General features: G+C 33.8%; 2 protein-coding genes and 1 long non-coding RNA gene across 9 annotated transcripts in view; 2 read left to right on the top strand and 1 right to left on the bottom strand.

Moving 5' to 3' along the window:
* The window catches only part of LOC138126098 (uncharacterized), a 404,235-nt gene that overhangs the window by 241,556 nt on the left and 139,547 nt on the right, over positions 1-23,132 (bottom strand). The gene's annotated exons all lie outside the window — the stretch shown is intronic.
* The window catches only part of Tpst (tyrosylprotein sulfotransferase), a 176,525-nt gene that overhangs the window by 115,939 nt on the left and 37,454 nt on the right, over positions 1-23,132 (top strand). For 6 of the 7 annotated variants that reach the window (XM_069040866.1, XM_069040867.1, XM_069040868.1 and 3 more), the window contains one exon: positions 20,123-20,439. In XM_069040866.1, coding sequence (XP_068896967.1) covers positions 20,165-20,439 — 275 coding nt within the window. In that variant the 5' untranslated portion in view covers positions 20,123-20,164. Of the gene's footprint in view, positions 1-19,917; positions 20,067-20,122; positions 20,440-23,132 lie in introns of those variants that run through there. The other variant, XM_069040869.1, reaches the window with a different exon arrangement.
* LOC138126914 (uncharacterized) lies at positions 17,280-17,913 on the top strand. The gene is made up of 2 exons (XR_011158004.1): positions 17,280-17,668; positions 17,727-17,913. It is a non-coding gene; the product is annotated as an uncharacterized lncRNA (long non-coding RNA).

Here is a 23,132-nt window from a genome sequence, read left to right as displayed (position 1 = left end):
CAATCATTTCTTTAGACCGCTTGAGCAAAGGTTTCGGCATCTTCAAATGTAACTTGCAGGGATCGTAAAAAATACACGCAAAAGTTAGCTCTGAAAAGAGCTGTTTTATTACACGTAGGAAAGCAATGGTACGAGGATCTCAAAAGGAACGTAAACACTAAGAACAGTGACTTCTTCTAACCTCACAATTTGCTTTAATCGTTATCGATCGATCAATAAGACGATGTAAATTGACTAAAAACTGGTTCCTCGACATGCCAATCCTCAGGGATAGAAATTACCAACAATTGAACGATAGAATTCGCAGTTTTACAGTTTTAAGTTGGTACTGCAAAACCTTCATCGATGACGCACACGCATTGTTTCGTGATTCGGACTATAGCCGTTCACACGACGCTGGCCGCCGCGCCGGTCGCTCATGATACAGCCGTCAACTTTCATTCATTAGTCGCAGAAAGAATTGTAATTGGGGCATGTAACACATTATGAGGCACCCCCAAGAAAGGCAAAGGTGTCAAGATCGACCCAAACAATTATGGCTACAATTTTTTGGGATTACGAGAGTATTCTCTTTATTGACTTTAAGGAGCGTACTACAAATACTACTGTCAATACGCTTCCTTGCTGCATAGGTTACGACAAGAAATTAAAGCGAAACGACGAGGAAAACTTGCCCGTGGTGTCCTGCTGTTGCAACACAATGCTCCTGTCCTCGAAGCGGCAATTGCAAAGGGTGCTGTGCGAGACTTATAGTCCCGATTTGGCCCCATGTAAATATTTTTTATTTCCGGCTTTGAAAAAAGACCTTCGGGGGAGAACACGTTCTCGACTGGTAAATATTGTTTATTACCTCCCTTAATGTTTAAATAAGTATTTTCTACGACATGTCCAGAAACTTTCTTCTCGCAAAATAGTAAGGAAAGTTGGTTTTTTCTCTCCAAAGAGGAAAAAATTGCAGTATTGCCTTAGAATGTTGTTTCGCAAAAAATATTCTAAAAATCATAAGTAAATTCATGATTTTATTAAAAAATTTTTATTTAGTGGTGAAATAATTTAAATTAACTTATACAGGTGTCCCCAAAGAAGACGGGTTCATAACTCCCTTATTTATCGGAGGATTTTAATTATTTGTGCACCAATTTAAATGGTTGTGAATAGGCTACAAAAGGGCCTAATAAATTCACGTATAGCCCCAAGACTTTCAAGGCTAAACTGTCAAACTGCGAACACATATTTTTTTTTTTTAGTAATTTTGATAGAGATTATTCCGAAAACCACAATGTATCACACATGTACGAATATACACTTACAAAGGCTACACACCTTTAAATTTAAGTGATAATATAATTTCAGATATTGTTAAGCGAAATATACCTGACACTATAGCAAATATAAAACAGAAGTCTTTACATGGGAGATACTTTAAAGAACTGGAACAACCAGAAGTTAATATTCAGGCCTCTCATGCATGGCTTATGAAATCAAATATTCACCCTGAGATGGAGGGTTTTATATTTGCAATAGAAGATCGTGTTATAAATACAAGAAATTATAAAAAACACACATGCGGTTTACAATCGATAATTGATAAATGTAGGATTTGCGGAACTGAAGGGGAAACAATTGAACACATCATTTCTTCTTGCACCGTTTTGGCTCAAAGCGAATATAAAAAACGTCACGATATATTTGCTAAAATTATACATATGAATTTAGCTGTTAAATTCAATTTATTAAAGAATACACAACCACATTATAGTTATACACCAGAAAGTTGTTTGGAAAATGACAGTTACAAGTTATGTTTTGATAGAACAGTTTTAACTGACATTCATATTAAGCATAACAGACCAGACATTATAATTGTCAGAGTAAAAAAAAGAAAATATGAACTGAATGAAGATTTATTGTCCTTTCGTAACTTAAACATCCAACTCTGGAACTATGAGTGGTACCCTTCGAGGTTGGTCATGGAATGACGCCTTGCGTCCCGGTCTCCTGTTCCGCGTTTTTCCTCCGTTCTCGATCGTCACGTAGTGCCTGGTTTTATACGCGAGCCGTCATCGATAAACATGGAAATGCTGACATAATTTTAAATAAACAACAAAAGCAAGCATATCTTTTAGATATAGCTGTTCCAAATTCACATAATATAACACAGACATATAACACAAAAATTAATAAATATTTAGAGCTCTCCGTTACTATGAGAAATCTTTGGTGTTTAAAAAAAATTTCGATTTTACCACTTGTAATTTCAGCAACGGGAATAGTACCGCAATCTCTTTTTAAAAATTCTGGATTTAGATAACACATTGGTAGTGTAAATTCAAAAAGGTATATTATTATACTCATGTCACATCGTGAGGAAGTTCCTTAACATTGACACAGAACATAATAAAACACAACAATGTCAAAATGTGGAGGCGAGACGCCGGTAATTATGTTGATAAGCACTGCACTATTACTTGATAGTAATATCCGTAATAGTGTATGTACTCCGGCAAAATTGCCGTGCCGCCGGGTGGAAGTGGGATACGAATAATAATATGTTATATGTCTTTATTAGCTAATCAGCTATACAGGGTGGTCCCGATATAACCTGCCACAAGAAATCCTGTAATAGGTGACGATGAGTAGAACTCATACACAAAAAATGTTTCTAATAAAAGTCTTTTCGTTTTCGAGATAAAAATAATTGAAAATTTGGTCAAAATTTGCTGTACGCTAATGAGTTAATCGGTTTTAAAAAGGTAATTCTGGTTACTTGGCTGCAATTTCTTTAGCAACGGTACCTGTAACACCTATGACATTTGTCAAGTTTAATTTTAAATTTGCGAATCCTTCAAAAAGTTATGAAATTCACAAAACAAGAATACGCCGATTTGCATTTACTCTATGGCGAAACACGTGGTAATTCAAGACCGGCAAGGCGACCATACGGCGAGCGTTATCCTGAAGGAGTCCTTCCGTCCCGTTGTACTTTTGTGGAGCTACATCTGCATTTATGGGAGGTTGGTTCTGACTGATTCCAATACGATGGCGTCCCCGATCCTCTATTTAACCCCTCTGGATTTTAATTTTTGGGGCCACACGAAAGATTTGGTATACGAAGTTGAAATAAATACAAAAGGCCAACTCCAGAAACGTGTAACAGACGCAGCGAACCAGATTCGTAAAAACCCAGAAATGCTGAATTCTGTTTATGAAAATTGGTACCAACGGAAGGTACACAGAACATTTATTATAAAATATTTTTTTTAGTCTAGTTTACCTTTCATTAGTTAGTAGATATTCTCAGTTAGAGTTGAAAGTACGAATATGTAACGTGTAAATAAATTTATTCAATACATTATTTTGGCTATTTAACCACAATTAAGACGATACTCTTATTATACAGTTCTTCCACAATTTTGCACACACTACCTCTACATTTATTTACACGTTGAGGAACACCACTTTATTTATTACTTACTCATTCATCTCAGTCAACAAAATCAGCTTTTGTACCTAAATAAGCTGGTAAATTAACGCACACAGTGTACAGCGTTTTCAATAAATGTCATTAATTTGATTTAGTTTGTCAGATTTGTCATAAACGATTCAGGTACCTATGTTGCTTAGATACTGTCATCCTTACAAACACCAACAATTAATTCCTGAGTAGGTACATATTTTTGTGGTCAGCAGCGTCGAATGGGTGTGGATAGGGGTTAATTTATCCTCATTATTTTGGACCTAATGAAAAGGGGTTTTTTGGACTTGTTAGATCCTTCTAATGACCCAGAATTTTTTTGGCAGGTTATATCGGGACCAGCCTGTATACCTACAAACAAAATTCACCACAACCCCCACAAAAATAATAACATTAAATCATTTCAAAAATGTTCCCTCACATAGACACGTAATAACTGCTTACATTTTAACATAATTGTATAATTTTTAATTTCTATGGGCATCTAATACAAAAAAAAGTTTAAAAAAAAAACGCTACTATCGTCTATTCTCAAAGTGCGCCCCATTTTGCGCACATTGGCGGCATCTCTGCGCAATCCCATATGTTATTATTTGTCATTTATTTTTCTATTTAATTTATTTGGTTATTACAGGGTCATTATAAATGATTGTCCCATGTGGCAGTTGGCGTTAAAAACCCACACAAATTTTAGATGTGCCGCAGCTTCGCACCGTAGACAAACTAGTAGACAGATTTCCACTACCGCCGGTAGCGCCACCTATCGGCGGTACTAGTCTCACTCATGTTATGAGGCTTGCGGCACATTCAACTACGTCACCAACGCCTACTACGATGGAACAATCATTTATAATAACCCTGTCCATTGTAACACAATGCACTTTTATAGCTTCTCGCTTGGTGTTCGTTATTTGTTGGAGAAATTGGAACTTTAGCTTCTTCACTTGTAACGGGTTTAGGATAGGTTGTAAAAATGATAATAATGACGATTTACGACAGTGGTAAGTTTTTGCCTGCCGACGTGGTAGTCTAGTATATGTACTTGGTAGTTACTAAAAAGGGATGCCGAATATTATCGGTTTTTTGTTTTTTTGTAGTCGTCGGAAAAATATCGTGTATAACACATGTTGAAAATTCGATTTCACACTCGTTTGCTTAAGCCACGCGCCTACGCCATGTGGCTCAATTCTGCAAACTCGTGTGAAATCTTTCATTTTCAACACTTGTTATACAATACAGGGTGTTTTCGAAGTTGAGGTGTTCCTTTTAACCTGTGATAGTATGCGTTGTTCTAAAGAGTTTTAGCCAAAGTCACCTTAGTAAAATGTGTACGGCAATGAAGATACAATAAGTTAATTTTTTTGAAATTTTTGAAACCGGTCCTGCTCAAATTTGCGCTGATTTGTTAGAAATTAGAATTGACAAAAAAGAATCAAATGAGCATGGACGTTAATCAAAAATACTGTCAGAGTTGTCATCTAATTAGTCGGAATGGCTTTATCATTACGAAAATAATGAGCTCACAGGTATGTTGCTATTGCATGGGCAATGTTATCACGTTATCAGAATGCAGTTGCGGCGTCCAGAGAGTACGCAGAGCGATTTCCAGAAAGACACCATCCTGGGCCACGTCAGTTATTAATCTAGGACAGCGGAGAAATAGACAGGACCGGACTCAAAATTTTAGAAAACAATAAAAATATACAATCAATTATCTCCCTTAATGCAAACATTTTACTAAGAAGATTTAGGCTAAAATTCTTAAGAATAATGTATAGTATCTCGTGTTACAAGGAACCCCTCAACTTCGAAAACACCCTGTATACTCTTTTCATTAAGGGTGTTCTTTCCCGAGATACATAACGTGAAAACTAGTATATAACTAAAGACATAAACTTTTCGGGTTATACGCCTAACTTGACAGTTGTCAAAGATAACCTCAAAAGTTACAATTAATTAATGTTTTTTAAGACTCTGCCCAAAAGAACACGAAACACGTTATTCAATATTTGTACGCTGTCAGTTTTTAGGTATTCGGCCTGTCTTGCAGCACTTGGCTGACACCTCAAACTTCGGCCTTATGCCTGAAAAGTGATCTGACAGCCCTACTCATATGAAAATAACTATCTTTTATTCTGTAACTACCTACTCGGGAAAAGTGACTCGCCCTGCATAATGTTGAATTGTAATAACGTGATCCTCACTACAGCAAAACAATATTTCAATAAAGCTAGACTGAACAGAATTCTTTTTACATGAATATAATAAAATGGATATTTATCTATCTCCGGTGAGTTGTCGCATTGTTGTCAAATATCCGCTATGCTGTATTTTGTATTTTAACTTCCTGTTTTTGTAAACATGATTTCAACTTCAATATTTATCATAGACTAGGAACTGGAATTAAGTTAAATATTATTGTTTCTGTTTTGAGTTTATACTATACAGGTGTCTCAGCTAAGACTTTCGAGGCTAATATCTCGGTTATTTTTCAACGGATTTTTGTGAAATTTAAAATGAAGACAGTGAAGAAATTCCATTAATGCAATAACTCAAGTCTTAAAAACGTAATTTTTACATGCCTTTTTAAAATGTTGAATCACTTAAGATTTATATCAAAAAATTGATCGTCCATAAAAAATGCTGCTAGGAGAAACTCGTTCTTGAAAGACGTCTGGTTTGCAAGAAACAAGAAGCACAATTTGACTTTTCTTATAAAGCGCGCGTCCACTTTTGATTTTTCTAATAAAACGCGCCAACTTGTGACAGATTTTAAGGGGTGTACAAAATGTTGCTTGGCAACTTTTCATCAATTGTTTCACAAGGTGACTACTCAAATGCCTTCAAAATTTAGATCAAATTTTTAACAACAAAATCAAATTTTTTCGTTGAATCAGAAGAGCGATTTAGTTAATTGTTTGTGGAGACACCTATTTTTTAATATTTAACAATTTAATAATAATTACGCTTAATTTTCAATAAAAGAAACATGTGTTAAAATTACATTTTTTAACTTGAGGTAATTTTTTTATTACTAATTGAATCTTCACCGTCTAACATATCTGCATTTTAAATTTCATAAAAATCCGTTGGCAAATAACCGAGATATTAAGCTCGAAAGTCTTAGCTGACACACCTGTATTTAAATATTTTAGATTGAATATGGTTTCCTAACAAACAAAAGCAGAGAAAATAGTACATATATTGTTATACGAGTTGCACAAGACAAGTTTATTGTCGAACGAGAGGGTTTAGAGCACGAGTTCACCAACATGTCTTGTGAAACTAGTGTAACATGCTGTTTTTTTCTATTTCGGCTTCATGCATGTAATTTTTTTTTAACATAAAATAATTATCTGGTGACTTTTATTTTCATGGCATTGGGTTGGTATTGATGAAGCATTGCCATTTCATTGAAAATTAAATTTCAAATTGTCTCCCACATTTTGTTACAATAGTAATGTACCCCCTTACCGTAATAGTTTATTTTGATCCTACAACATGGATTCAGATTCAGATGACATCACATGTAACACTGATATTTACTATCAACTATACCAACGTCATATCCAGCAATCACTAGAAACGATACAATAAAATTTAACTTTGTGCAACTGTTTTCAGTTGAAAACGGTGTCACAAAATGTTCATAGGTGCGGGAAGTTGTTTATTGCCCACGAGAGCAGAAATTGAGCGCACGAACGAAGTGAGCGCCACGGCATCGAGGCGGGATTTATTTACGTATACGGATATTTTTTATATTATCATTTATTTTGCTGTACGCCCACTTTTTACAGGATATCGCCGTTTGTTCATGTAGGTACTACGGATTACAGACAGCTCCGAAATCAAGTATTATTGTTACTGTCAATAATTATTGCAATGACATTCAGCAATATTTATCTGCACGTACCTTGTCCTTAAATATAATAACAAATACATATCTTAGGGCCGGTTTCACCAACGTCAGTTAAATAATTTAACAAACCGTTAGCGCTATTCTGTGAATAAATGTGACAGATGTCGTTTCACCAACCACAATTAGCACTATTCGTTCAATAAATCGTCTATTAAATTAACTGACCAAATTTGGTCAGTTAAAACCCCAGTTAAATTAATGTGACAATACATTTGTCATTTTAATTTTAATACCAAAATAAGAAAATTTGCGAATTTGGAAAATTGATAACAGATAAGTAAGAAATAATTACTAATAAATAAGATAAATTCTTGAATAAGCAATTTTGAAAGTATGTTGTCGTCATCGTCATCGGATTCATCAGATGAGGAAATAAGGCCTCCTATAAGAAGACCACCAAGACCAATTATGCGTGGCGATCCTTTTACGGAATACACTGAATTCCAATTTAAATTACGTTTCAGATTTTCTAAAATTGGCGCTAGGGAAATTTTAACATTAATTGAAGAAAATCTGGCACATTTAAGTGATCGAAACGATCCAATCACTCCCGCGTTACAACTTCTGATAACTCTACGGTTTTACGCTACTGGAACGTTTCAAATGTGCATAGGGGATCTGGTAAACGTATCAAAATCTTCTGTTTGTAGAATAATTCATCGAGTAACAAATTCCATAGCATCTTTACGCCATTATTTTATACGTTTGCCAGATCGCAGAAATAAAATTCGAAAAATTCATAATGATTTTTACGAAATTGCTGGATTTCCCAATGTGCTTGGAGCAGTAGACTGTACGCATATCAAGGTGCAGTCTCCAGGAGGTGATCATGGGGAATTATATAGAAATAGGAAGTCATGGTTTTCTATCAATACTCAAGCTATTTCTGATGCCAATTTAAAATTTATCGATGTTGTTGCGCGATGACCTGGCTCCGTACACGATTCTACAATTTTTAATGATTCACGTATAAGAATGCGTCTAGAAAATAACGAATTTCCAAATTGTTATTTATTAGGCGATAGTGGGTATGCATGCAAAAGATACTTGCTTCCACCACTTCTCGTTGTTAACAATAGAGCAGAGCAACGATATAACACTGCTCATAAAACCACAAGAAATGTGGTTGAAAGAAGTTTTGGAGTACTGAAGAGGCGTTTTCCATGTTTGGCGATCGGTTTACGTGTACAAATTGAAAAAGTACTTGCAATTATAATCGCCACAATGATTTTGCATAACATATCAATTGATGTGAATGAGGACGACCCAATAGAAGATCCAGAAATAGATATTCCACATTTCGAAGAACCAGATGATATCTTTAACGTCGAAATTATTAACAACAATGAAAATAGGGCTGTTCGTACGGCTTTAATTAACACCATTTTTAATAGGTAGTAAGCATCTAATTTAACATTTTATATTTTTACGTGCACCTTTATAAAATAAAATAAATTTTGACAAGGAATTCTATTGAAAAACAGAAAAAATATTACAATGAATTTAACTGTTTAGTTTTTAATAGGTTATCCAATTCTTTTCCCTTTAAATCTTCTAACTCTTTTTTTCGAATAATTTCTAATACTTCAATTTGTTTTTGATATTTTTCTTTTTTTAAGGCCCATAATTCTCTTTGAATAGAATCGATGCTTGTGTTTCTTTTACTGTTCTTATTAGAACGGATGTTTTTTAAAAACGTTTTAATTCTAGTATTTTCAGGGACTACAACAGCCTCTGCAGAAGTTTCACCTTCCTCCTCTAGAATATCGGGGCTGGTACTTAGATACAGTTGCTTTTCGTGTTCAGTATTTATAATGACTGTTTCATCAATCTGGGCCTCCTCGTTTACGTATTCAGTGATATCATTATCAATATTATGATCATATATGTGATTAGTGAAATCATGAACTGATACTGGTAACTCTATAAAGAAAGTACAGCGATTATTACTGTTATTGTTACAATATTTTTTGTCAAATATTACCGTTACTATCATAAGGATTTTCATGAGGCGTTATAGTGGGTCCTAATAAATTAACCAGCATATTGTCGCAAGTTGTATTAACTGTGAGAGTTTTTGATTTTGAACCACCTCCAGTTTTATAAGTTTGCACCTAAAATTTATTGGAACCATTAAAATTTTAATTCAAAATTTTAGAATTTTACTACCTTTTCATCGGCTAATTTCTTTTTTGTAGATTTTTTTAAATTGTCGTAAAGGAGCTTCAGTTGTTGAGCATTACGCGTACCGGTTTTTGAGCTGGCATTAAATTGGTTTGCAATTAAGTTCCAAGTTTCACGTTTTTGCTTGGCGCTAATAGTATCCGATTTCTTATTTTCGATTATACCCTTTTTATCTGTAACCAACTCTAACAGATACTCTTTTTCTTCTTCAAGAAAATTTTTGGATCTTTCTCTTTTTCTTTTTTGCCCTTGATCCATTCTCAAATCGTCGCAGCAGATGATTGAAATGACGTAAAACGTCAGAATAATTTAATATTTTTGGGTACAATCAATGAGAAAATTATTTTAAAAACAGTTGTTATCGAAATAGTTAACTGAACATCAAAATTATTTGGTGAAACAACTTTTTCCTTAACGTACAAATAAAAGTTATTCGTTAAATAAGTAACTGACGATTTATTTACTATTGGTGAAACCGGGCCTTAGTTTGGTATTTATTAAATTTCCGAGACCGTACCGCACATGCACGGTCGGTGCAACATAATTTAATATTCATGTCAACCCAACATTTTACCGTTTCCAATTTATCTAATGCGGTCTTACAGGCGGAAGAAACCATCCTTGAAATCATTTAGTAGACGGAGTAAACCCAGAACGTACGACTTACTACAGCATATTTTTAGTCGTAATTCTGGGTTTCTGTTTAAGCACGGGTATTTTAATTTTCGGGTATTTAGCAAGACCGACGATAGAGCAAGATGCAGAAGACGTAATCGTCCTTACTAGTTTACATTTATTGAAAAGGAGCAATTTATGTAATAAAAATCTCGATTATGTCAAAGACATCTGTTGTGCTTTCATAAGTTACTAAAATGGAAACGAAAGAAACAATAATACCACGACGAAGCCAATGAAAATTTCGCGACATAAATAAAGAACAAGAAACACTAAGTTAGGTGTATACAAAGAAAAGGCGAGTATCATTCTCTATGACTGGAAGATTTACTTGATAAAGTCTGCTGCAGAGGAGTTACTTGCCTTCGGTATGCCAAGTGATTCTTTTATAATCAGAAGTTTTAATGAGTTTTGAATATCACAATTGCGTCCACTACTACGGCATTTTCTAAATTAAAAACAATATTTATTGCCAGGTCGATTCGTAATTACACTGCATGAGGATGAAACGGAATTTCGCGAATAACTCTAAGACGAACGCCGGTTTGCAAGTTGATAATTAGAGAAATTTAAAGTCGGACCATGTGTACAGGCTGAGTCGGGAGGAACGGCCGAAACTTCATGAGTGTATTTACAGGTGAAAATAATGTTAAAAAAACTCATGTTCTTATCCGATTTTCATTTGTTTTCAAGTTATAGCCTAATAACAAATGAACAAAATTGCAAACATGAACTTTGTCTTAATAAGCGCGTTCTTTTATTAAATTTTAAAAAATACCGCCGTTGACCTCGAAACATTTTCTGCTTGTTACTCTCCCAATTGCTTCATACCTTTCTTGCCTGCAGTATTTCTAATACTTCGAATTAGTGCGTCCCGAGTGTTCACTTGTGCTTTGTACACTTCATTTTTCAACCAGCCAAATATTTTTTACCCTCAAACATGGTATACTCTGATTACAAAATGTTTTGAATGTGAAAACAAGTGAAAATGTGGATACAAGTAAAACGTTAGATAAAAATTTTAATTACGCTGTTACTTAAAACAAATACAAATCCGATAAGGACATAATCGGGAGTTGGTACGTAAAACGCTTCATTTCGGATATGCATTTACGGCCACACGTATTCCAGTTCTTTATAAATATAATAAAAAATACAAAATGTTTGATTTTTAAAGAAGAGCTACTAGTCGGCTTCGTAAGCATCGAACAGATTGAAAAAACTGCGTGTTTTAAATGCAGGTTCATCGAAGACGTACATTGACATAATTTAAAATGAGTTTAAAAATCCAGTCCGTCTGGGGAACGTGATTTATTTGATTTCTTCAGTGCGTACAGTACGAACTAGTGAACGCCTACCTTAATTCTCACTCAGTTAATTTTAAAAATAAATTGGGTCACTGACTTTTTAAACTGTTAATGTAATTTATTTCTAATTAACTATTTTAAAGTTGTTACGTGTTGCTTATAATGTATGACGCATTTTAAATATTTACATTGTTATGTGTTCATTCATGATGTTAATGTTTTCAGGAGAAAATCGAGCAATTTCTGGGACATATAATTTTAGCACGTTCCCCGATTTAATTAAATAAGTTGCAATTTGCTTAATCAAGATTTGAATTTCCCATAACAACCGCATCAATACAGAATACTGATTGGATTATTTGAACACCCTCACACCGGTAAAGTACATGTGATAAAATAACGGAAAATTTACAGTCGGGATGCAAATTAAGGATTGTTTGTCTCTCTTCTTTCACCACATGCTTTTTACCTATTTTAGATCGTTATACGTATAGTTCAATTCAGACAAGGGATTTTTACAAACCCTTTGGCTTTCGCCAGATGTACAGTTAGCTAATTAGTTACTGTTTCGAGTGGACTTGGAACATCGTACTACCTACTAATTGTATCGATGTAGACCATAATATAATAGGGATGTTGAGATGTTAGTTTAAATGGCTCAGTGTGTGGGAGATCGATGAGCTAACTATATCTGAAGGAAGGTATCTCATACACCTGCAGACACCAGAAATTAGACTACCTTGTTTTAAGGAAGGACACGTTGTAAGACATCTATGATTCTCCTCTTGCTGTTTGTTTGATGGTCGAATAATTTAACGGAACAGGCCATACAGTTTTTGGGTGCGGACTCAAGAACTCGACATACCATAAGGTTACGTTGATCGTCTTGCATTCCATAAGTCGAATTATTGCAGATGGAAGTAAATAATTAAAAGGAATTTGGATATGAGCAGCGAGTTTTTCAATCCTGTCTTTTTTCCAGCATTCTTTACTCGTTAAAAAACAAACTTTGTAACATTAAGACGTTCAAACCGGGTGTGTTGGTCGTGTCATTAACGAAATAGTTCTCGATCGTAGGCAATCGCCGATAAGCTGGATCTTTGCCGTCATTTCCTAAATTGGCTCGTTTTATCTGAAGAGATAATTAACTGATTGTGCAACGGCGTTGGAAATCGATTAAAACAAGTGAATTTTCGATGTTACGAAATAAGCCCTTTGATCTGTTTTTCACCAGTGTTTTATTAATTCTGTCCGTTTCTCGTTGGATCCGCCGGCATCCCACGCCGCTGCCGTCTAAATATGCAGTACTAATCGTTGTTCGCGGTGTTTAATCGACATCTGATGAGTTGATTCAGTAATTGAGCGAAGTGGATACGCAACAGGCACTCTGTCAATATTTTCTAATACCATATTTTCGTTCCACTTTAATTTGATAAGGGTAGCATAATACGCGTGCAAGCATTACGTGTGCAAACACCTTCGAGCACTGTCTATCTTAACGTGAAGTTAATCTCTCCGAAATTGCGTCGTTTTCGTTAAATCGCTTCCGGTAAAAGCAATAACAATAATGGGTATCATCATTTTTTTCTGGAATCTATCTTGTAGGGGCGGATCGAGGTTTTTTGCAGAAATTGTCCTCGTGAGGGACGTAAAATGGTTTCTCTGCAGACACCGGAACGGGTGCAACTTACACATGTGTGTACTTTTGTCATGAATAATTCTAATGATAGTAGAGCGCAACGGTTGTTGCATTTTTATTGCACATATACAAATTCAACAAGAATTAAAAAAATTACACCACACTCCACTGTTAAAACGGACTTTAAATTAGAGTTGAATATGTGAATTGTTGATAATTACAAATTATTATGTATGGGCTTGTGCTCCTGCTCTATCCATACATTCAAATAATAGCGTTCGGATGTTAATATCTATTTAAACTGTGGACTAAATTTATTTATATTTAGATTATGGTTTGCAGAGAATCTTTGTCATGATAATATGGTAATGAATATATACTTATTACAAAAATCAGTTGTATTCCAAAATGATAAAGCTAAAGTCAAATCGACTGTTTTATGTGAAGAAAAGCAATGTGGAGCTCTTATTTTTCATTAAATTTCCATTACATTAATTTCACGGTAACTCTCTCTAGAATTGGCATTTCAGAAATCTGAAAGAGGAAACGAACATCTGATAACTTGAATCGTTTTAAGGGGCCCAAGTGACCAATGTACGCGATTTTTAAAGGGTTTGCTGTTCTCCAGAAGAAAAAGTTTACACCATGGGATTTGTCATTTACGGGTTTTCATAACTCGTGCACTTTTGTTGTGCTTTTAAATCCTGTGTCGAACCATTAGAAATCAAATATTTTTTAAAGACTTCTGAAGTAAGGAAGAAAGAATTATTTCATACCTTGCCACATCGAATGGATACAAGTGAGACTATCAGAAAGACAATTTACAACAAATCATGTGCACATGTCGTAAACTGAACGATGTTCACAGGAGCGCGTATTAGAGCGCCCGACGAAGAATAAAGCTCCCTCTTTTGATAGATGCAATTTTTCAGTTATATAATATTTCCGATGCGATTCAGCCATGCGCTTGCCATTATGTCTGGAAAAACGGCAACGGTTGGAGATACCCTACTGAAACAACATCATTTCATATTTTAATGATTTGAGCGAATCTGACATCCTCATCTCATGTCGTACGCTTTGTTCCGTTGCTCTGGGTTCAAAAATAAGGATTATGAATTATGAATATAACAATACAAGAATTACGAGTACATTTCTGTGAGTGCGTTTTAAGGATATTGATCATTGATGAGTTCGTAAAAATTAAAGAAGTAAAACTACATCAATACTTCTGAATGGTGATGCTGAGACGTTCAGTGAATTCGTGCACTAAATTTAAACGAACATGGAAACGCACTCAGAATTTAATTTTTCCAAGCTTAGTGTTTGTATATTTTGAATTTTTTAAAAGTAGTGGTAGTGCTGTACCTACATTTTCTCGATGTTATTTATTTATCGATTTCAGTGTCTTTCTTTAGGCTTACAATCAGCAAATAATATAAAAAAAATATTAAAGAGATTTTAACCAGCTCCCTTATTAAATGAGCAAGTCGAAATAATTCTCAAAATACTACTACCAATTTTATGTGATTAATTGAGATAATCGTTTTTTTTTTTTTTTTTTAATCGAGAGAACTATTATGGATATAATATCCCATGTGAGTTGTACTGGGTCATCATAAAAAATTGTACCATCGCAGTAGGCGTTGATGGCTTAGTTGAATGTGCCGCAAGCTTCATAACATGAGTGAGACTAGTATCGCCGATAGGTGATGCTACCGGCGGTAGTGAACATCTATGTATTAGTTTGTCTAACGTTGCGAGGCTGCCGGCACATCCAAAATTTGTGTGAGTTTTCAACGCCAACTGCGATGGGACAATCATTTGTAATGACCCTGTACATTTATGTTTTTATTTTTTCCTAAGTTTCAGTAAACATTATGTTGTTGTTTTTAATTATGCAGCTCACACATGACGTTAAATGACATTTTTGTTCGAGAATTACTTTAAATGCAAAGCTGAAACAAAGGTAGAATACTTATGAAACCATATTCAGACCACCTTACCTAGGATGAATTGATTCAATTGAAAAATAAAATCACTGTTGGATAGAGAATTGAAAGATATTTCAAATAATAAATCACATGACCCGCCCATGCGCCATCTTTTTCCGATTCATGCTTCAGTTTTAGCTTAAAAAGCAGTAAACTTGATTAAGATTTGTGTTCGATGCCTTTATCTTACCAGGCTCAAAAGTTAGAAGGGGAGGACTATTAACGTCCGCTCTGGAGGTGTGATTTTCATTTTTAAATATATTCTTAAACAAATATCAAACAAAATGCTCTACACGACTGAAAAAATAAATCCAACATGCATGATACCATTGTAAATTGTCCTCACATATACAGGCTGTTTGATGAAAAACGCCTCAACCCATAACTTTGTTATTTATTACCCGATTTCAATAAACAAAAAAATCAAAGATATGGTTTTTCAAGCGCTACAAAACAGCCATAAAATGTTTTTTTTTTGGCGTTATCTTCAATAATTAACGATAGTCAATTTTTTTTTTTAATGGACACATGTAGTTTTTTAGGCTTGGTCTGGTAAGGTTTTTTTTCTGAATCTAATGATGTATTGAAAGTTATCATTTGGTTCATAGCTAACTGAAAAAAAAAAAAAAATTTTTTGTGGTTCAGCTTATTATAAAATTTTTAAGAGTGCCGTGAAAAACAATCGGAATACAAAGTACGATAAATGTCATCTAAACGTCAGCTTAGAAGTTTTCATCTGCTTTTTTAAACATTTTTTATTTAAGTATAAAATAACATTGTCAGTCATGCAGGATAGCAGTCATTTGACTATTATTTTATGTTCGAGTGTAATAAAAATCGTAATTAGTCAAAAACAAAAAGTTAATAGAAAAAAAAAAAATTATTATTATTATTTATGTTTTCCAAGAAAATAATAATAAAACCCTTCAAGATTGCACCTGATAATTTTCAAACTCACACTTGACATTTGTTGCTATTTGTATTCCAATTGTTTTTCACGGCACACTTGAAAATTTCATATCTAATAAACTGAACCACAATAAAAAAAAAATTTTTTTTTTTTTCAGTTAGCTATGAACCAAACGATAACTTTTAATACATCGTTAGATTCAGAAAAAAAAACTTTATCAGACTGAGCCTAAAAAACTACATGTGTCCATTAAAAAAAAAAAAAGTTGACTATCGTAAGCTACTGAAAATAACGCAAAAAAAAATATGACTGCTTCGTAGCGCATGAAAAACCATATCTTCGGTTTTTTTGTTCATTGAAATCGGATAATAAATAAAAAAGTTAAGGGTTGAGGAGTTTTTTATCAAACAGCCTGTATGTATTTCATCAAATTAATTACGTAACAACTATAAACTGTGAAACAATTTACCCATCTATGGACCAGTTTACAGAAAGAGAATTAAATATTTAATTCGAATTAAATTTTAATGCGCGATTAACCCATGAATCCGAAACTTTGATTGGTTCAATCTGATCACGTGTTCAGTTAATCTCGCATTTGATTACGATTAACTTAATTTCACTTCTGTAAACGGGTCCTATAAGTTTTTAATTGTTTTAATTTCAGATTAGTGGTTCAAATTTTCGGTTATGAATACCTCTATTTTTGTTGCCCGTAAATAAGTTTTCTAGACTGATTCGGAAATATTATCGATATTGAAATAAGAATCTAAGAAGAATCTTCTAATTTTCGCAGAAAGGTTGCTTACATTAGTGATAACTGGTAATTCAATCGTAACAAAAAATAATAACTTGAATCATAATCCCTGCTTTTTGTTCAACACTGTCAGAATTTGAGAATCTTCTCCTGTGTGAACGGATTTTGATAAATATGGGCCTTTAAAGCACTTGCGACTTCCGCTACGCGTCGTGCTCTTAAACTCGTCGCGCGTGCTTTAAAGGCTTCTTTATAAACTCGTATCATAATATAATAAACTAGGCAAAAATGAATAGGGAATTTTTCCTTTTTTGAATTTTTCATAAATACCGTTTAAAATTTGTAATGAAATGTGTTACAATAGCTATTAAGACAACAAGTGTTTTATAGACGATTTAAAAATTGACATCGTAGTTTAAATCAGAGCGACCGCAGGGAGCGAGGATTTAATAGATCGAGATTTTTAAACTATAAAACACGCGTTGTCTTCAAGATTTTTTCTAACACTAACATCTTATCAGACATTTTAATAAATTCAGAAATTATTCGAGGCGCGTCACAATACACAAAATGCGGAGGTTGCCGTGGGTACTATGGTAATAATATCAACAAATTTGGAAAAAAACAATTTTCATCGTTGAAATGTGCCAAAACGTTCCAGAAGAAATAAGAAAAAAGAGGCAATTTGTTACCAATGAAGTCTAAAAGTGCATACGAAAAGGTGTATGTTTCGTTTCAAGGCCGGAACAATGAAAAAAAGCATCACGGAGGTAACGGAAGATGTCATTTTGGCTTTTCTTGATATGGGGTAAGCGTGTAGAACTTCATTAAAAGTTAATTCACACTACGGCAAGAATCATTCGAAGAAAATGTAAAGATTGCCATTTTCGATGGCCGGGCACTTGCATTGGATGAAACAGCAGAAGTTAAAGAAGAAGATGTTAGGAACAAGAGCACGAAGCTAATATGGCAATTCCAATTCAATAATTGTACTTTTCACTTTTGTGATAATTACTGTAAAAATGATGAATAAAATGTTACTTGAATGATGTGTGTGAGCGTATTTTATGACTCTATAAGATACGTTGTTATTGACGACGTGTCTTATAGAGACAAGCGTATTTTATGGGAAACATAAGGTGTGAGCTCAAATGCACCATGGAAACAGTATAAGATATTAGTGTTAGAAAAACATATTAATATACACATTAATGTAATGTTTCAAGTACTTGTAACATTTTAAATTTATCTTGTGTTTAAGAATACATGGGACGATTGGGGCAATTATTTTGCTTTCCAAGAAAAATTGTGGAATTCCCTATTCATTTTTGCCTAGTTTATTTTGTTGTTTGAGTAGAAACTGATATTTTTAAAACAATATAAAAATGCCTCATTGCAGATTAAGTTAGCTGTATTATTAAATGCAAAAGGTTTAGCGCATTATAATCCTACTTTAAAAGATCAGAACATGGATGTTGTAAGAGTTACTTCATTAAAAGAAGCATTGATGTATACATTCACCACTTCAAATGAAATTGAGTTTTTGGAACTACGTTATTTACCGTAAAAATTAGTTTATACTTATTTACACATGATTTGTTGTTACATTAAATTGAAACCGCTACAAATACATAATGATGTCCTGTGTCTATATATAAATGTTTCTGAAAGAGTTCGTTGACACTCACCGATCTGTATCGAATAACAATCAATACAGTACTGATTGATACTGATTTTTACGAGAACTCGATGCATCCTCGGAGTATATAAATATTTGTTTAATTTTATGTGAATAGTAAATTCAATAAGAAGTAAGTTTCGTCATGTACATTCTATACCTATTACATATTTGAATAATACACAGCCATAACTTCCCTAGCGCATTTGCTAAACTGTTCTGAATTGCATCAGAGTTTTGAATTAGTTTCGGATGTTGGTACAATAAAAAACAAAACTGGACAAGCACACCCGGCGCATGAAGTTTGCTAATTACTTGTGTTCTGTTAGTCTATCTATATTTTTAGATTTAATAAAAACATGTACTCTTGCGTTAAACAGTATTAACCTAAGCTTGTAGTTTTTTATGATGTAAATGACATTATTTGCATCTGAATATTGAGTGCACCATTAGCATGACTTACGTAAGATTATAATGTTTTAAACAAAATTCGGTGCAGTGCCATTAGTAACTTGAGTTAATATTTTTGCATTGGTTTAATTTCACATAGAAGAAAACTTACATTAACGAACTTTATTAAAAAGCTTATCTATTTTTGTATTTTACAATTTTCGAATCTACCATCAATCACCATCAACTATCAATAGCAATCACCCTAGTGTTTTTTAGTGATTGTAATACAATATTCTCAATTTTGTTGTAGGCCGTAAAATTTTATGGTACTAAGTTAAAGGTCTTGCGGGGCTTATAAATTCTAGTTTACCACTAGCAGGTAATATTTGAAGCAAGGCTGTATTGTACATTTTGTATAGTATTTTTACCCCTAATAGAAATATTAACTAAAATCATAAATCACACTAACAAAGAAACAAATCTTAAAACACCCCCATCCGGTAATTTATGGTGGGGTGTTAAACAACCTTACCCAAATATTTGGTGGCACCCAACGGGCAAAAATGACCGGTTTCTTACCTGAAAATGTAAGTACCTGTAAATGGACTGTAAACTGTTTCTTTGTTGGTGTGATTTATGATTTTAGTCAATATTTCTATTAGGGGTAAAAATACTAGATATATGTATATATTTGCATTGTACGGGAAATGGTAAAGTCGTCGTCGAAAAATAGTTAATTCTGACTTATGTAAATCATTTACAATAGAGGAGAAAATCGTCTTGTGAGAACTTTACGCGCCGCTTCCCAACCTTTTCAAACCTAACCATTATGCCCGTTAATCGCTCATAATATGCAATAAAATTTTACGACCTACAACCAAATTGAGAAAACTATAATGCGTACAGTTCGTCAGATCTTGGATGGCCAATGAGACAATAGCAACGGGAGGAGTGGGGACGTCACTTGTTCGAGCGTTCAGTGGTAACAATAGTAATACAGTCAAAATGTAATATATTCAACTGGGACCTGACAACGCGGAGTTCGAACAAGTCGATTTTTGTAGCTGAGTGTATCATTTCAAAATAATACCCCACTTTAACGCTTCACCTTGTCACATCTCTGTTCCACATTTCAGTAATATATGACAAATAGCTTATTTTACAGTTTTACGTATGATTTCTTTGTTTCAGTTATGACACGTAGAAGCATGATGAGGTGAAGAAATTTCGAAGATGCTCATCCGGTTGAACCGAGGCGGCCCACGACGGGCGGCCTTTTACGCCATACTTCTACTGTTCGTGGCCGCCATCCTTCTCCGCATCGGGATCCTTTGCCTAACGGAGGACGAAACCCCATCGACAATGGTTTCGCCAAGTAAATACGTGGTAGGACGCGACCACAAAGCGTATGAATACAACCGCGACATGCCTCTTATCTTCATCGGCGGAGTGCCGCGGTCCGGCACCACTCTCATGCGTGCCATGTTAGACGCACATCCCGATGTGAGGTAAGATTTCCTCACATATTTTACGACTATTTAATTGTCATCAAGGCAATTTTATGTATTTTTGTCTAAATTCAATTGAAAGACTGTTGTGCCAACAAATATATTTTTAAACAGTCAAATGTACAAGGTTATTCTAAATGATTGTAGTCGAAGTAGGCCATGCCCATGTTATTACGTTTTTGCCGCTTTCATGTGAACTGTCAGTTGTGTCGCTGTCACTGTCATTTTTTAGGTGAAAAGTGCGGTGATGAGGATTTTATTTATTTTTGTTAAATTAAGGATTGAATCCAGAGATATTGAGTTGTTCTACAATCAATTTTAAAAATATTGAGTTGTTTTGCACCCAATTTAACATATCATTTTGATGATTTTTTTATGTGGAGGGGCAACCATAAATTTTACATTCAGTTTTCACGCCTACTTCGACTACAATCATTTAGAATAACCCTGTATAATGGCATTATTGGATAAATTACAATTAACTAAATCAGTATCAGTGTGGAAAATATATAAATAACTGTATCTATCAGCCGAATTGAAAACTCACACAATAATCCATTTTACAAAATGCACCTACTTTTGCCTACGAATTGAATTGTGTTTCATAATTTTAGTATTGTGTTTTATCACTAGAATGTAAAATTGATTATAACTTTTAAATTCGTTGCCAACTATTAAACTTGCTAAAATTTATGTATTTACTAAATGGGCCACTAAACAGGAAGTTTTAAATTATAAAAGCAACTAAAACAAAATAATTCAAAAACATCTACTGCGTATTGAAATAAGCTGGCATTAGCACTAAAGGCTAGATTATAGTGAATACAACACAAACACAGCCAGGTTCCACTTTCCGTACCGTAAAGTTAAACTTTGTACCAGGCAATGAAAGCTATTATAGTAGCCGCAGATCGTGCCGCATCGTACCGTACAAAAGTTCGCCAACATTTACGATTTACATGGTTACGGAACTGGCCTTGAAGCCGTAACAAATAGCCAATCAGAACAGATTGTAGAATGTGAGGATGAGGTGACAGTGCGACAGTGGTTAAAGAAACAAATTGTGAGCTGTTCCACTTCCAAAATTCTCATTAAAAATTGGTAATTTTTGTTGGCAGCAGGTTTGGTTTGTGCTATAAAAAATAACCAAAAAAGCAGGTTAATTTAATTAACATGAGTCGTAGTAAAATTGGGGCAATACTGTGATAATGTAATTATATTACTTGCGTTTTTTTAATATTTTTTTTTTGTTCGATACTGTCAGAATTTGAGAATTTTCTCCTGTGTGAACGGATTTTGATAAATGTCACAACTTGTCAAAACGAAACGTCAAGCTAATTTTAAAGATTTTAAGCGATTTGGAGCTTTTAAGGGGCTTATATTCAACTCGTTCGTGTGTAAATTGGGCCTTTTTTGGCACTCGTGGGTCTTTAAAACGGTTGTTTCACTCCGGTTAAAAAATAGCCTACTTGTGAGAAAAAGACCCAATTTACACACGAACTCATTAAATAAACTACTATTATACCGGGTGTTCACTCTCAAAGTCGAACATAGGCAATTAACATTGTGCATTCAGTCTATGGCATATCATATTTAAAATCACCAAGATTTAAATTAGTATTCTAAAATCTTTAACCGTATTTTTAGCATCATTTTAAGCGCAATAATTTCATCTTTCTGCTGATACAATTACCTTAGCTGTAAGTTGAATTGGCGAGCAGGAATCAGCAAAAACGTTCAATACAATGTTAATTGCCTATGTTCGAGTTTGAGAATGCACAGGCTGTAGAACAACCAGATCTGGGCAAATTAATTTATCTATCCATTTTTGTATGATAAACAAAACAAGCATTTATTTTATTAAATATATATATTAAATATATATATATTATCAATCAAATCATATTTAATAATCAATCAAATCATATTTAATAATCAATCAAATCATATTCAACACTCAATTATAAAAGAAAATTTAGAAAAGCAATTTTATTTAAGAATTAAATCTATTTTAAAATCAAAATTAAACGGTAATAATTTAATTAAAGCAGTTAATACATATGCTGTTCCATTACTGACCTATTCTTTCGGTGTTATAAAATGGTCCAAAACTAATTTACAGAACATAAACATTAAAACTAGAGTTCTTTTTAAATTTAGTAAACATCACCCTAAATCTGCTATTGAAAGATTTAATTTACCACCCGAAAACGGTGGTAGGGGTTTTTCAAATCTAGAAATACTGCAACACAATCAAATTGCTTCACTAAAAAATTATTTCCTCAATAGAGCTCGTGATAACACCTTTTTTAATGTTTTGGTTTCAGCCGATAAAGGTTACACACCTTTAAATTTAAGTGATAATATAATTTCAGATATTGTTAAGCCAAATATACCTGACACTATAGCAAATATAAAACAGAAGTCTTTACATGGGAGATACTTTAAAGAACTGGAACAACCAGAAATTAATATTCAGGCCTCTCATGCATGGCTTAAGAAATCAAATATTCACCCTGAGACGGAGGGTTTTATATTTGCAATACAAGATCGTGTTATAAATACAAGAAATTATAAAAAACGCATATGCGGTTTACAATCGATAATTGATAAATGTAGGATTTGCGGAACTGAAGGGGAAACAATTGAACACATCATTTCTTCTTGCACCGTTTTGGCTCAAAGCGAATGTA

The sequence above is a fragment of the Tenebrio molitor genome, chromosome 3, assembly GCF_963966145.1.
Source record: "Tenebrio molitor chromosome 3, icTenMoli1.1, whole genome shotgun sequence".
In the NCBI taxonomy this organism is placed as follows: domain Eukaryota; kingdom Metazoa; phylum Arthropoda; class Insecta; order Coleoptera; family Tenebrionidae; genus Tenebrio; species Tenebrio molitor.
Note: the sequence above shows the minus strand (reverse complement) of the source record. Positions and strands in the feature narration are given on the sequence as shown.